Source organism: Pseudonaja textilis, chromosome Z (genome assembly GCF_049901715.1).
Source record: "Pseudonaja textilis isolate UNSWEBS1 chromosome Z, rPseTex1.2, whole genome shotgun sequence".
Classification (NCBI taxonomy): domain Eukaryota; kingdom Metazoa; phylum Chordata; class Lepidosauria; order Squamata; family Elapidae; genus Pseudonaja; species Pseudonaja textilis.
In genome coordinates this window covers 132,495,608-132,507,893 of record NC_142008.1, presented here as the reverse complement: position 1 = coordinate 132,507,893, position 12,286 = coordinate 132,495,608, and the positions used below count along the sequence as shown (strand labels likewise).

General features: G+C 43.5%; 1 protein-coding gene across 3 annotated transcripts in view; it reads left to right on the top strand.

Annotated features, from left to right (window-relative positions):
* The first annotated feature begins 9,895 nt into the window (after positions 1–9,895).
* The window catches only part of LOC113443565 (BAR/IMD domain-containing adapter protein 2-like), a 31,448-nt gene continuing 29,057 nt past the window's right edge, over positions 9,896–12,286 (top strand). The window contains exon 1 of one of the 3 annotated variants that reach the window (XM_087917425.1): positions 9,896–10,022. In XM_087917425.1, the coding sequence (XP_087773551.1) occupies positions 9,975–10,022 (48 nt within the window). In that variant the 5' untranslated portion in view covers positions 9,896–9,974. The remainder of the gene's footprint in view (positions 10,023–12,286) is intronic. The other 2 variants (XM_087917424.1, XM_087917426.1) reach the window with 2 other exon arrangements.

The following is a 12,286-nucleotide window of genomic DNA, read 5'->3' as shown; positions in this document are numbered from 1 at the left end:
CCAGAACTGGTCAGAACCTGCCGAATACCGCCTCTGGATTTACCCCTTCTTAAAGGGTCCCCAGCTGTCTTCCTCTAACCAAGAAAATGATTAAAGTTTATTACTTTGCTTTATGAAGGAGCATTTTAGACAGAGGTGGGATGTTACCAGTTCTGCCTGGCTCTATAGAACCAGTAGCTCTGAAGAGCAACAGACACCGAACCAGTTCTGTGTTTGATGCTGTTTGGCCCACCCACCCACCTGGGCTCTTACCTGTCCTTTATTTCCTGCTTTTTCAACCTCAGCTGCTTTGCGCGGCACAGCTGAGGTTGAAAAAGCAGGAAAAAAAGACATTTTTCAAGTACCGCGCACCCACGGCAGCACTTATCAGCTGTCCAGGAGGCACAGATTTTGTTGTATTACATGCGCACGTAGCGCACATGTGTGCGCAAAACATAAGTACTGAACTGGTTGAATCCCACCCCTGATTTTAGAGCAAAACTTTATAAAAATGTCTATTCTCATAATAATAATACTCCTTTCTCTTCCTATTTATCATTAGTTGTTGGTGAAAATAGGAAGACAAAGGAGTATTAGGCATGTCTGCAACCTTGAGTTATTTGTAAAAATAATAAATGTAGGATACAAAAAATAAACAAAATCTAAAATCAAAGTACATATAAAATGATCTTAAACACTCAATTCAGTATCTTCCACTAGAAAGGATCACCCACACACTTCTACTGAGGTGTTAATGCAAGTAGGAGTTCCTTCTCCTTCATTTTTCTCTCCAATAGTCCACCCACCATGTTATATATTTGCATACTTACCTATGATAGGTTGGTCCGTGATGGCAGGAGATTTGAAGAGTTGTCATTGGCCATGAGCCGTGAGCAGCCGGCTTTAAAAAAGGCTGCCGCAGTTTCTCCGCATGCGATTACTAGAAAGAAAATAAAAAGGAAAAAAGGTCAACTGGGTCTCGATTCTCTTTTCCCACAACGCAATGGTGATGAAGGTAGGATAGTGAGACAAAGGAGCCCAGTTGTGCACATGGCAACAAGGACCGAGCGAGATGAAATAGCCGGGAACAACTCGCCACCCGCATCATTCAACCCAACAACTGAAGACTGGGAATCCTACATCGACTGATTCCTCATGTTTCTAGAAGGGAGCGATCTCCAAGGAGTATCCGGAAATAGGAAGAGAGCTGTCTTCCTCACCCACTGCGGTCCCACGGTATTCAAAATGGCAAAGGCATTGGCAGCACCCAACGATGTAAAGACGATGGCGTGGACGGACCTAGAGAAATTACTGCGAGCCCACTATGCACCAACCATTTCATGCCTCATCAAAAGACACAGATTTTATCAGTGCGACCAAAAGGAAGACAAGAGCATTGGAGATTTTGTTGCAGCACTAAGAGACATTGGTGGAGCATGCGAATTCCTAAATGTGGATGAGACCATAATGGACCACATGGTCCTCGGATTAAAGGACCTTACACTACAGGGTTGACTACTAGCAAAACCTAAGATAACATTGAAGGAGGCAATAGAAGAAGCCACCACAGCAGAAGCCACACAGAAATCGACAGCCACCATGTGACAAATGAATAAATTACCAAAAGAAACCCCAAAAGACACTAGTCAAACACACAATAAGACACCAGAAGGAACAAAAAAAAACACACCACCACAACACACCACGAGGATAGCGAATCCCTATCAGAAGACAAAGAGGAAGAGGTAAATCAACTCCGGTTGGAAAAATGTAGACGGGAGCGAAATGAAAGAAAGTCAGAATTCTGTTGCGCCAAGTGCCGAGGAAACCATCCACGTTCCAAATGCCGTTTCTTCGATGCTGTTTGCAGGTACTGTGAACGGCAGGGACACATAGCTAGGGCATGCCAAACTAAAAATAACCATGGCCCTAGACAAAGATGGAATACCACCACCACCACCCCAGAGAGAGGGAAAAGCAAATAGGGAGCCGTTGGAGTCAAGAAAACAGAAACAAGCGATGGAAGGGAGCAAATAGAAAAGAGGAAACACATCAAGCAATAACTACTGGGCACTCAAACTCAATCAATGCAAAAAAGGTACATGTGCAAGTCACCATAGAAGGCCAGCCATGCGAGATGGAGGTGGACTCAGGCTCGTATTTATCAATGGTATCGTGGGATACCCTAAAAAGACGAATACCTGATATAAACAAGAGAGAACTCGAAATACAAAAGCTCACACTAAAGGACTACCAGGGAAACAGAATTCCTGTAGTAGGTACCGGACATTTCAAAGTTGAATTCAAAAAACACACTAAAATCCTTCCATTAACCATAGTCGACTGGGATCGACCCAGCCTACTGGGACTCAAATGGTTTGCACCATTAGGAATTGGAGTAACCAGAATAAAGAGCATTACTGAGACAGACCTGGTGAAAGAATTCCAGGACGTCTTCAACGGAGAACTGGGCAAGTGCCAAGGGGCCCCTATCTCATTTAATTTAAATCCAAATATAGCCCCTATAAGACTAAAGGTGAGGTGAGTTCCTTTCGCGTTAAAACCAAAAATTTATGAACAATTAGATAAACTTATCGCACAGGGGGTATTAGAACCAATAGACCACGCAAGGTAGGAAACCGCAATTGTTATCCCTATTAAACCAGATGTGTCAGTATGTATCTGCGGGGACTACAAAGCAACCCTTAAGCACGCGCTACAGCAAAGCGCATACCCAGTTCCAGTGGTACAGCACCTGTTACATTCTTTGGGGGGAGGTAAAATCTTCACGAAATTGGACCTTGTGCAAGCCTACCAACAATTACCAGTTGACTCAGAAACAGCAGAAGCACAAACAATTGTGACACACAAATGCAACAGACTGCAATTCGGAGTTAGCGTGGCCCCAGGGGTATTCCAGAGCTTAATGGAACGCCTCTTGCAAGGAATAAAGGGGTGGTACCATACTTTGACGATGTATTAGTATCAGCCAGGGACAAAGAACAACTGAAAGACCGCCTGAGGGAGGTCTTACAAAAATTTAAAGAGGCGGGACTTAAAGTTAAAAAAGAGAAGTGCCAATTAGCCACCGATAAGGTTGAATTCCTGGGATACCTCATAGACAAAGAAGGGATACACCCCACTGAAAACAAAATCAGAGCAATAAAGGAAGCTCCCAGACCCAAAAATAAAACAGACTTGCAAGCCTTCTTGGGACTTATTAATTTTTACAATGTATTCTTGCCACAGAAAGCAACAATAGCAGAACCATTGCACATGTTGCTTGGTAAGAAAGCTACCTGGACCTGGGGGTGACGAGAAGAAACAGCATTCCAGGAAATAAAAAACTTATTTACATCAGACTGTGTGCTAATACAATACAGCGAGACCCTTCCAATAACATTAACATGCGATGCATCACCATTCAGCATAGGTGCCATACTCAGCCACGTATTACCTGATGGAAGAGAAGCACCTATTGCATTCTATTCAAAAACTGTATCTAAACCGGAGCGGAATTACAGCCAACTAGACAGAGAGGCATTGGCCGCAATAACAGGAATAAAACATTTCCACGAGTACATCTATGGCAGACCCTTTTCACTTGTCACAGACCATAAACCTCTTCTAGGAATCCTCGCAGGAAACAAAGCTACACCTAACATACTGTCACCGCAGATGACGAGGTGGTCGGAATTCCTAGCTGCCTATAACTACAACTTGATCTACCGACCAGGAAAGAACATAACACACGCTGACGCCCTGAGCCGTTCCCCCCCTACCCGACTTAGATGATGATCCTGCACCAACCACATCAACCCTTCAAATCGAGACAATGGCAAACATACCAATCACAGCAACAGACATTGCTATGGAAACTGCGAGGGACAAAAACCTGGCGCGGATTTTAAATTGGATAAGGAAAGGGTGGCCAGAGACTGCAAGTGATGAGACTGTTAAACCGTTTCAGAACAGACAAACGGAACTATCGATCTTAAAGGGATGTATACTATGGGGGGATAGGGTGATCATACCGGACATATTAAGGAAATGAATTATTGCATGAGGGTCACCCAGGTATTGTCAGAATGAAGTCCCTGGCTAGGAGTTATGTATGGTGGCCAGGGATGGATAAAGACATTGGGGAACGGGTAGCAACATGCAAACAATGCCAAGAAGCTAGACTTACACCCCCTTCTGCACCTATACATGAATGGGAAATACCTAGGGGACCATGGTCTAGGATACACATTGATTTTGCAGGACCAACTAAAGGACACACATATTTTTTTTTGTAAATTTTATTGGTTTTTAAAAACAAACAAAAACAAACAAAACATAAAAACATCCAACTTTCTTCCATAAGTGTACAAGCAGTATGTCAGTTGGTTTACAAATTTTTTGTGCATCCATTTCATAGTCTAGCATCCATTTCATAATCTAATATTTCTTAATGTTATCCATTCCTTAGCCGACATCAAGTTTGCAGCTTGATAGTACAACTCCCAATTAGGCAAACCAAATCCTCCTCTAATTCTAGCATCTTGCAAGAGTTTTAACTTTATTCTCGCTTTCTTACCTTGCCATATATATTTCAACACAATTTTATTTAAATCTTCAAAGTAGTCCTTTCCAAGCCTAATTGGTATTGTTTGAAACAAATATAAAATTCTGAGTAAAATATTCATCTTGATTGTTGAAATTCTCCCTAATTGAGAGGTCTCAAATAAAATAAAAAAGCATGAAAGTGAACCAAAAGAATGGATGGAAAGACAAAAAATCCCAAAGAAGGAAGGAGGGGTGGGGGGAAGAAAATTTTTGAGGCTTTCCCTTTAAAATACAAAGCAAAAATGGAGATATTGCAAAAATAAGGGTTTAAGAAAAAAAGAGTACAGTAAAGCTAGTAAGGAGGGGTAGCACAGTTTAAAAAAATAAAAAGGGCACACTGCACTTTATTTAATTATCCAAGGCTCTTATTATAACTCTCTTCTCCACAAACTTCAAAACCAAGCTTCAATTGTTGATAGAAATCCAGAGGAACACCTGCAATACACTCTCCCGGGCTCTTCCCTCTTTCTTATCACATAGCAATGTCCTTGAAAGGGAGTCTCACATCTTTTTTTCTCAGCTTTCTCAGCTTCACCTAAAACATTTTCAAGCCTCTAGTTGGCAGTGTTACAAAGTTCTTTACTCCCTCCTTTCCCAGACAAAACATAATAGAAGTTTTTTAAAAAGAGAGAAATTATATATATAAAAAGAAAAATAACTAAAAGGAGCCTCTAACCTAAAATGCTGCAAAATCAAAAAAGAGAGGAAAAAATAGATGTAAATAGGAAAAGAACCAGTCCAGTTAGCAAATGCAAAATCGCGATAGAAGTTCAGCAATAAGAAAAACAAAAAACAAAGCCTTACTTTGACACTTCCGATTAAAATCGCCACTTATTCAGTTCTGTCAAAACTTTTACAGATTCTTTCTTTTCTTTAGGGTGTCCTTTTAAGTCTTAGAATAATAATAATAATAAAAAGTTCTCACTAAGCCGACACACTTTCTCTTTCCAGTCTCTTCTGATCAGAACTGTCCCAACTTCAGCAGCTTTAATGGCTGTCTCTCTGCCGCCAGCAAAAAGGGCTTCTCCTGGATCAACCAGGGACTTTGCGGTGTCCCTGGGATCCACAGGATGCACCCTTCACTATCGCCGTCTCTTTGGGATGGTTTAGGTCCGTTTGGACCATCCAGGGGCAAAGATATCAGCTGCAATCTCAGACCTCTGAGATTGCATGCCATACCGTCGTGATGCCAGCTCCGCCTCCTCCTAAAGGACACACATTCTTAATAGTGGTAGATGCTTACTCAAATTGGCTGGAGGTAAGCATCATGCACTCAACTGCAACAGAAGCTGTTATTAGACAACTAAGAAAACTTTTTATATCACATGGATTGCCGGATTTAGTTGTATCTGACAACGGACCACAATTCATGGCAATAACATTTGAAAGGTTCCTAGCAGAACAAGGGATAAGACATGCACTAACAGCACCGGGATGTCCGGCTACAAATGGATGGGCAGAACACATAGTCCGTTATACTAAGGAAACACTACACAAATTGCGACCTGGAGATATACAGGAAAAGATAAACAAACTACTAAGTATACAACACATTACACCAAACACCACAACAAATAAAAGCCCAGCAGAATTATTAATGGGAAGAAAACTAAGATCAAACCTAGACAGACTACATCCCACATACAGCCCAGAAAAGCCAGCAGACTCCTCCAGTAAGTGCCGCACATTCAAAACAGGGGACCTAGTCAATGCAAAAAACCTCACGGGGGAACCATTGTGGATACTGGCAACAATAACCCAAATAACAGGACCCCGGTCATAAAGGGTAGACACAGAGGACGGAAAGAGCTGGAGGAGACACATAGACCAAATCAGATTGAGGACCACACTGAGAAACACTAACAATCAGGATGAGGAGGGGGGAGAACCTACACAAATAAAGGAATTGCCGCAAACATTAAACAAAAATAGCCAAACCAGAGAGGAGGGAGACCCCTCAAACACAAACAAAAGGGGAGGGGGAGACCCTCCACAAGTAAAAGAAGTGACAAAACAAAGCCTAACAATGACACAACAACCAATACTAACATTAGTCCCAATCGGAAATCGCAAACACGTACCTGAAATTATAGAAGAAGAAAACAACCTGGGGACACTGGAGCAGACTTCGAAGAACCATCAGGAAGCCACTCCTGGAGGGAGCGGCCGAGCCGACTCAACCAGCCAGGAAAGGCCTGGCGGGAGCGGCATGGCTGACTCTACCTTCCAGGAGGCTCCACGGAAAAGAACAGGAAAAACAGCAACCCCATCCGAACAGTCCAGAGGCGAACTCATGATTGAATTGCGCAGGTCCAGTCGGAACCATAAGAGCCCCACCTACTTACGTGACTACGTAAGATAGGTGAGGCCTGGATTGGTTAGACTATATGGGGAGGGGTGTTATATATTTGCATACTTACCTATGATAGGTTGGTCCGTGGTGGCAAGAGATTTGAAGAGCCGTCATTGGCCACGAGCCGCAAGCAGCCGGCTATAAAAAAGGCTGCCGCAGTTTCTCCGCATGCGATTACTAGAAAGAAAATAAAAAGGAAAAAAGGTCAACTGGGTCTCGAGTCTCTTTTTCCACAACGCAACACACCACTTGGCAGGAGGGGGGGGGAGTGGCAAAACAGTAGGAGTTCATGGATTCCATTGTGGGCTTCTCTTCAAGGCCATTTGGCAGCACAGAAAATATTGTAGGTGATAAGTAACCCGCTAGGCCGAGTGTCTTTTCCCAAGGCTATCCATCTGGGCAAGGCGACTGGGTGAGCGGGTGAGGCAAGCAGGGAGGTCAATTTCCTTTGTTTGTTTTAGTCAACAAATTTAGTAATTTATACTCATTGGTGCTTTTTAATGGTGGTGGCTATTTACGGTGGCCATATTTTCTGGGAAAAAAATAAAGGACAAACCTGAAAAAGGGTTCATAAGGATAAATAAAATGGTTAATGTTTTATGAATTACTTTATGAAGGAGCATTTTAGAACAAAACTTTATAAAAAAGCTAATAATAATAATAATACTTTCTCTTCCTATTTATTGTTAGTTGTTGGTGAAAATAAGAAGACAAAGTAGTAGTAGGTATGTTTGCCACCTTGAGTGAATTGTAAAAATAATAAAGATAGGATACAAATAAATAAATAAATTTCACTACTGGGGAGAAAAATCAAACAAGTACAGGTAAAATTATTTTAAAAACACAATTCAGTGTCCATAACCAGGTACCATTCATATGAGAAAATTAAAGGACCATATGAGATCCAAATAACAGATATTTGAAATGAATAATTATAATACAACACAAGTATGCATTTTATTTCTTTAACTTGGTAATCTGATATTGTTTAGGGAGAACTGCAAGTCAACTCCTATGTAGTGTAGCCCAGGGGTCATCAACCTTTAGGATCTCAGGAATCTCTAAATTCATAATTTTAAATCCAATAATTTAAATCTGCCTAATCCTAAATCTGACCACTAATATGATCTGCCTAATGACTGGATGGGTGGGCGTGGCTAGGTGGTTATGTGACTGGGTGGGCATGGCCAACTCAGTGTCACTCATGTTGAGGGGCGCTTTGCCAGCCTCTACTCACCCCTCTCCTCCCAATCAACTCTTGACTTCCCTGCCCAGGCGCCTTAGGGCCCCAACAGGAAGCAGTTATTGGAGCGAAGCCGCTACCATGAGAAAGAGTTGGCAAAACAGCTGGCTCAGTTCAAATTGGATCTGACCGAGAAGGAGGCTCAGCGGAAGCATTTCACTGAGGACTACGACCATAGGCTTTCCAAGCAGAGGGAAAACCTGTGGAAGTGCAAGGCCAGGTCCCGGCGCCTGGAGGCTCAGCGGCTGAGATGGTCAGCCAGTTCCAGGCCATGATGCAGTCCCACTGGAACAAGGCCCTCCGGCTCTTCGCCACCAGTGGCGCTTTGGTCTAGCCTTTGCCCAAAGCCCCACCCCACGAGGCTGAGGTAGACCCCAAGTTGGAATTGCTGCCCCCCCTCTGCCCTGCACAAAAACACCCCGAAGGGGGAGACTCTCTGCAGAAACACAAGCATTCATTGCACATATCCAGCCTACGGGTGGTAATTTGAGGGCCCCTGATTTAGTGCAATATAAAAAATGCAAATCACTTTTCTGCGGACCACCAAACTTTTCTCATGGACCATCAGTGGTCCACAGGACCACCAGTTGGTGATCACTGGTCTAGCCCAGGCAGGACCCAGTCATACTAAGATGACTTCTTGTTCCTGGCCCCACCAGAGAGGATGCTGGAGTGATTTACACACTCCTCTTTTTTAAAAATAGTCTGTATCTGTGAAAATTCATTTGTATAACCATTATCTTTTTGTTACCATGTAGCTAAAATATAAGATGCCATCAAAAGAGTAAAATAATTGAAATGGAAATGGGATGATCATATAGCAAGAATGGATGACTGGTGGACTAAGGCAGTCGTAGAATAGATTCCACTTGATAAAATGCAACCACAAAAGAGACCTAAAACAAGATGGATCAATGACAACAGCAAATATTAGGGGCTCAACTGGCAGAGGAAAACTCAAGACCATATTGCTTCAAAACATGCAGAAGAGCCAGAGGTGGAATTCATCAGGTTCGGACCATTTCTGGAGAACCGGTAGCGGAAATTTTGAGTAGTTTGGAGAACCGTAAATACCACCCCTGACTGGAGATTTTACAGTATCCTTCCCCTGCCACAACCACTAAGCCACACCCATAGAACCGGTAGTAAAAGGAAAAAATGAATCCCACCACTGCGAAGAGCCATTGATTCTACAGTGAATGGACAATGGCTGGTTCTGCAGTGGATAGACAATGGCTTGAATGATGGTGATGATGAACCACTATCTGTAGCCATTAGCAAACTTTTTGTAAGCATGGAAGTTCCCTCAGAGAAAGTGAATTTTGATCTACAGCAGCATTGCTCAACTTTGTCAGTTTGGAGGCGTCTGGACTTCAACTCCCAGAATTCCCCAGCCAGCCATATACTCCAAGCTTGCTAAGGTTGAGAACTGCTGTACTACAGACTTCCAGCATAGCTAGGAAACTTTTTATCGGATATGTATAATATGTATTGTTGTCCGTAGGATGTCTGTGTTAAGGTTCTCAGATCCGCGCTGCAAACACCTGGAGCGCCGCTAAGTGGCCATCCGTATGTTTGCAGGCCAAGTCTGCAGTCCTAAACCCCTGGTCAGCGTGCCTAGCGTTCAATTGAGATCGGCGCCGCTTTTGACTTTTTGCAGGATCAGGCTGCTGCTTCCCTTCCTTTACGCCCCCCACTTTAAGACCCTCCCCTTGCTCTCCTCCCGCCCACCCGCTTTTTAGCCCGCCTGCCCAGGCCCCTGTCCAGGCTCTCTCTGACCGTCCAGGCATCATGTCCCGCTCGGAGGAGGTGAACCGGCTGACCGAAAATGTCTATCGGGTAAGTCGCTTTCCATACACTTTTGCTACAGGTTCTTCTCCAAAACTTCTTTCTGTCTTCCTTTCCCTTCCGTCCCTTCTTCTTCTTTTTCTCCGTTTCATTGGCTTTCCTTCCATGGTTCCCTCCGTCTTTTTCTTCTCCTGTTCGTTTCACCTCCGTAAATTGGCTGGTCCATCGATCGATCCCTCCCAGCCTCACCCCCTTCACTTCTCTCCCGCCCCCCGCGCACACACACACAGCCGGGAATATACCCCGTTCCTGCTCCCCAGACTCAATTCGTTATCCAAGTTTGTCTTTCCATTTTCCACTTTCTCCTTGGTTCTCCGATGTATCATACATTTTGGCTTTCTGGTCGGACTTCGCAGCCTTTTGTTCGACTCCTAAAAATCGGAGGGTGGAGGTGGGGGGGTTAGAAGCAACAGGAGGTGCGTGGAAAGAGGAATTGGGACATAATGTTCCAGAAGCCCCCTTCCTCCGCTGAGCCCCCCCCCTCCGCATCTTTTGGATGCTGAGAAAGTGCCAGCAAGAGCTAGTAAGTTTTCCCTTTCGTTCTGTTAAAAATTCACTATCTAATTACTAAAACGGAGAAATTTGTAGAGATGGGAAGCGCGAGGGGGGGGTGGAAAAGTTTGATGCCGCTATTAGCGGATACATTTAATGGTTTCTAGCGGTTAGGACGCCCATTGCGTCGAATGGCGATTGAAAGAAAGCCTTCTGCCTTTGCTTCGGCTTCTTGTTTTGAGCCCGAACCACCGTGATTTTGCGTCTGTGGCTGGAACAATTTGGGAAAACTTCGTCAAATATATATATATTTTAACTCCGTTCCTTCTTTGAAACTAACCGGCAGAATCTGTGGGAAAGTTTCCTTGAGGTTGCACGTGGGAAAAAAAAAAAGCAGAATATAAATTCAATAAGAAAAAGAAAATAAATCGATAAAAGAAAGCAGGGAATTCGGCAGGTTGGGTTCTGGTGAAGATGGAAGAGTTTGGTGGTGGTATTTCCCTCCACCCAATGGAAATGATGCAATTTTCATGCCAAATTACACCCCCCCCCCCCCACACACAGCTTGGCTGGGGATGAAAAAAATGAAACTTAACCCATGTGTTGCTCTCCCTCCTTTGAAACATTTGGTTCCCCTTCCCTAATTATCTTGATGGAGACCGAATGGGTTATTTCCTTATCTGTAAAGGAAAGGCACTCATCAGCACAAGGTTCCTGTGCTCCCGGCTTGCTGCTGCCATAACTCAGGGAAGCCACATCTGACATGACTTGGGGTGAAGCCATCCTTTTGTGGGTGGAGAAAAAGTATTTTAAGGCCTGAAGAATTGGAATCACAAGGAAGCTGGAGCATGCTGATGCTCACCAATGTTTCCTAAATTATTGGGAATATTATATACCAGTGTCTGTGGGAAGGTCAAGACTGGATATAGGACCTACAATAGTAATATTTCTTAAAATAATGGGAATATTGTATGCTAGTCTTTGGAGTAAGGCCAAGGATATGGGACTTACCACAAACCTGAAGGATAGAACAGAGTGAGATGGAGACTTTATTAGACCCATTGGTTGAATGACAAATGTTTATCCTGACCTTTCTGGACTCTAACCCTGTTTCACAGTAAGTTGTGGATACAAGCTTCTAAAAATAATAATTACTGTTGCAGGATCCAATCTGGGTTGCTCATTGAGGCCAGAGGTTTAGACTAGGAACTTTTGAATTTGTGCACATTCAGGTACAGAGAAATTCCTGAAGATGGACTCCAGCACGAATCCAAAAACTCGAAGGAATAACCTCTGGTCCCTGATTGCATCCCGCAACATTATACTGGGACGCATTATATTTTCCTCCATTTGTAATAATTACTATTTATGGTTTGGCTGTTGGTTTTGTTGACTTTGAGAAGAAGAGGGAGATGCCAAGGAAGGAAGCCAACAGTGACATGTCTTTGACCTGATGCCTCTTTTTAGTGCCAGGCAGAAACATGCCCCCTAGGTGATGACACAGGCTGGATTACACATGCAGCCACATGTGGCAGGAATGAACTGACTGGCTTTTGTATTATTTCCAAGTTCAAGAGGGGATGTAGTTTCTCTGCATTAATTTTTTAAAAAGTATCTCTGCAGGGACAGATCAACATCTCTAGTCTAGAAGAAGCCACAATGTCTCTTGCAGGGCTGGATGTTTTTTACATGCAGGAAATGTTCTCCCTGAAATACATTCCAATGGTATCCAGGCATGTATGCCAGGGATTGGAACCGATGCG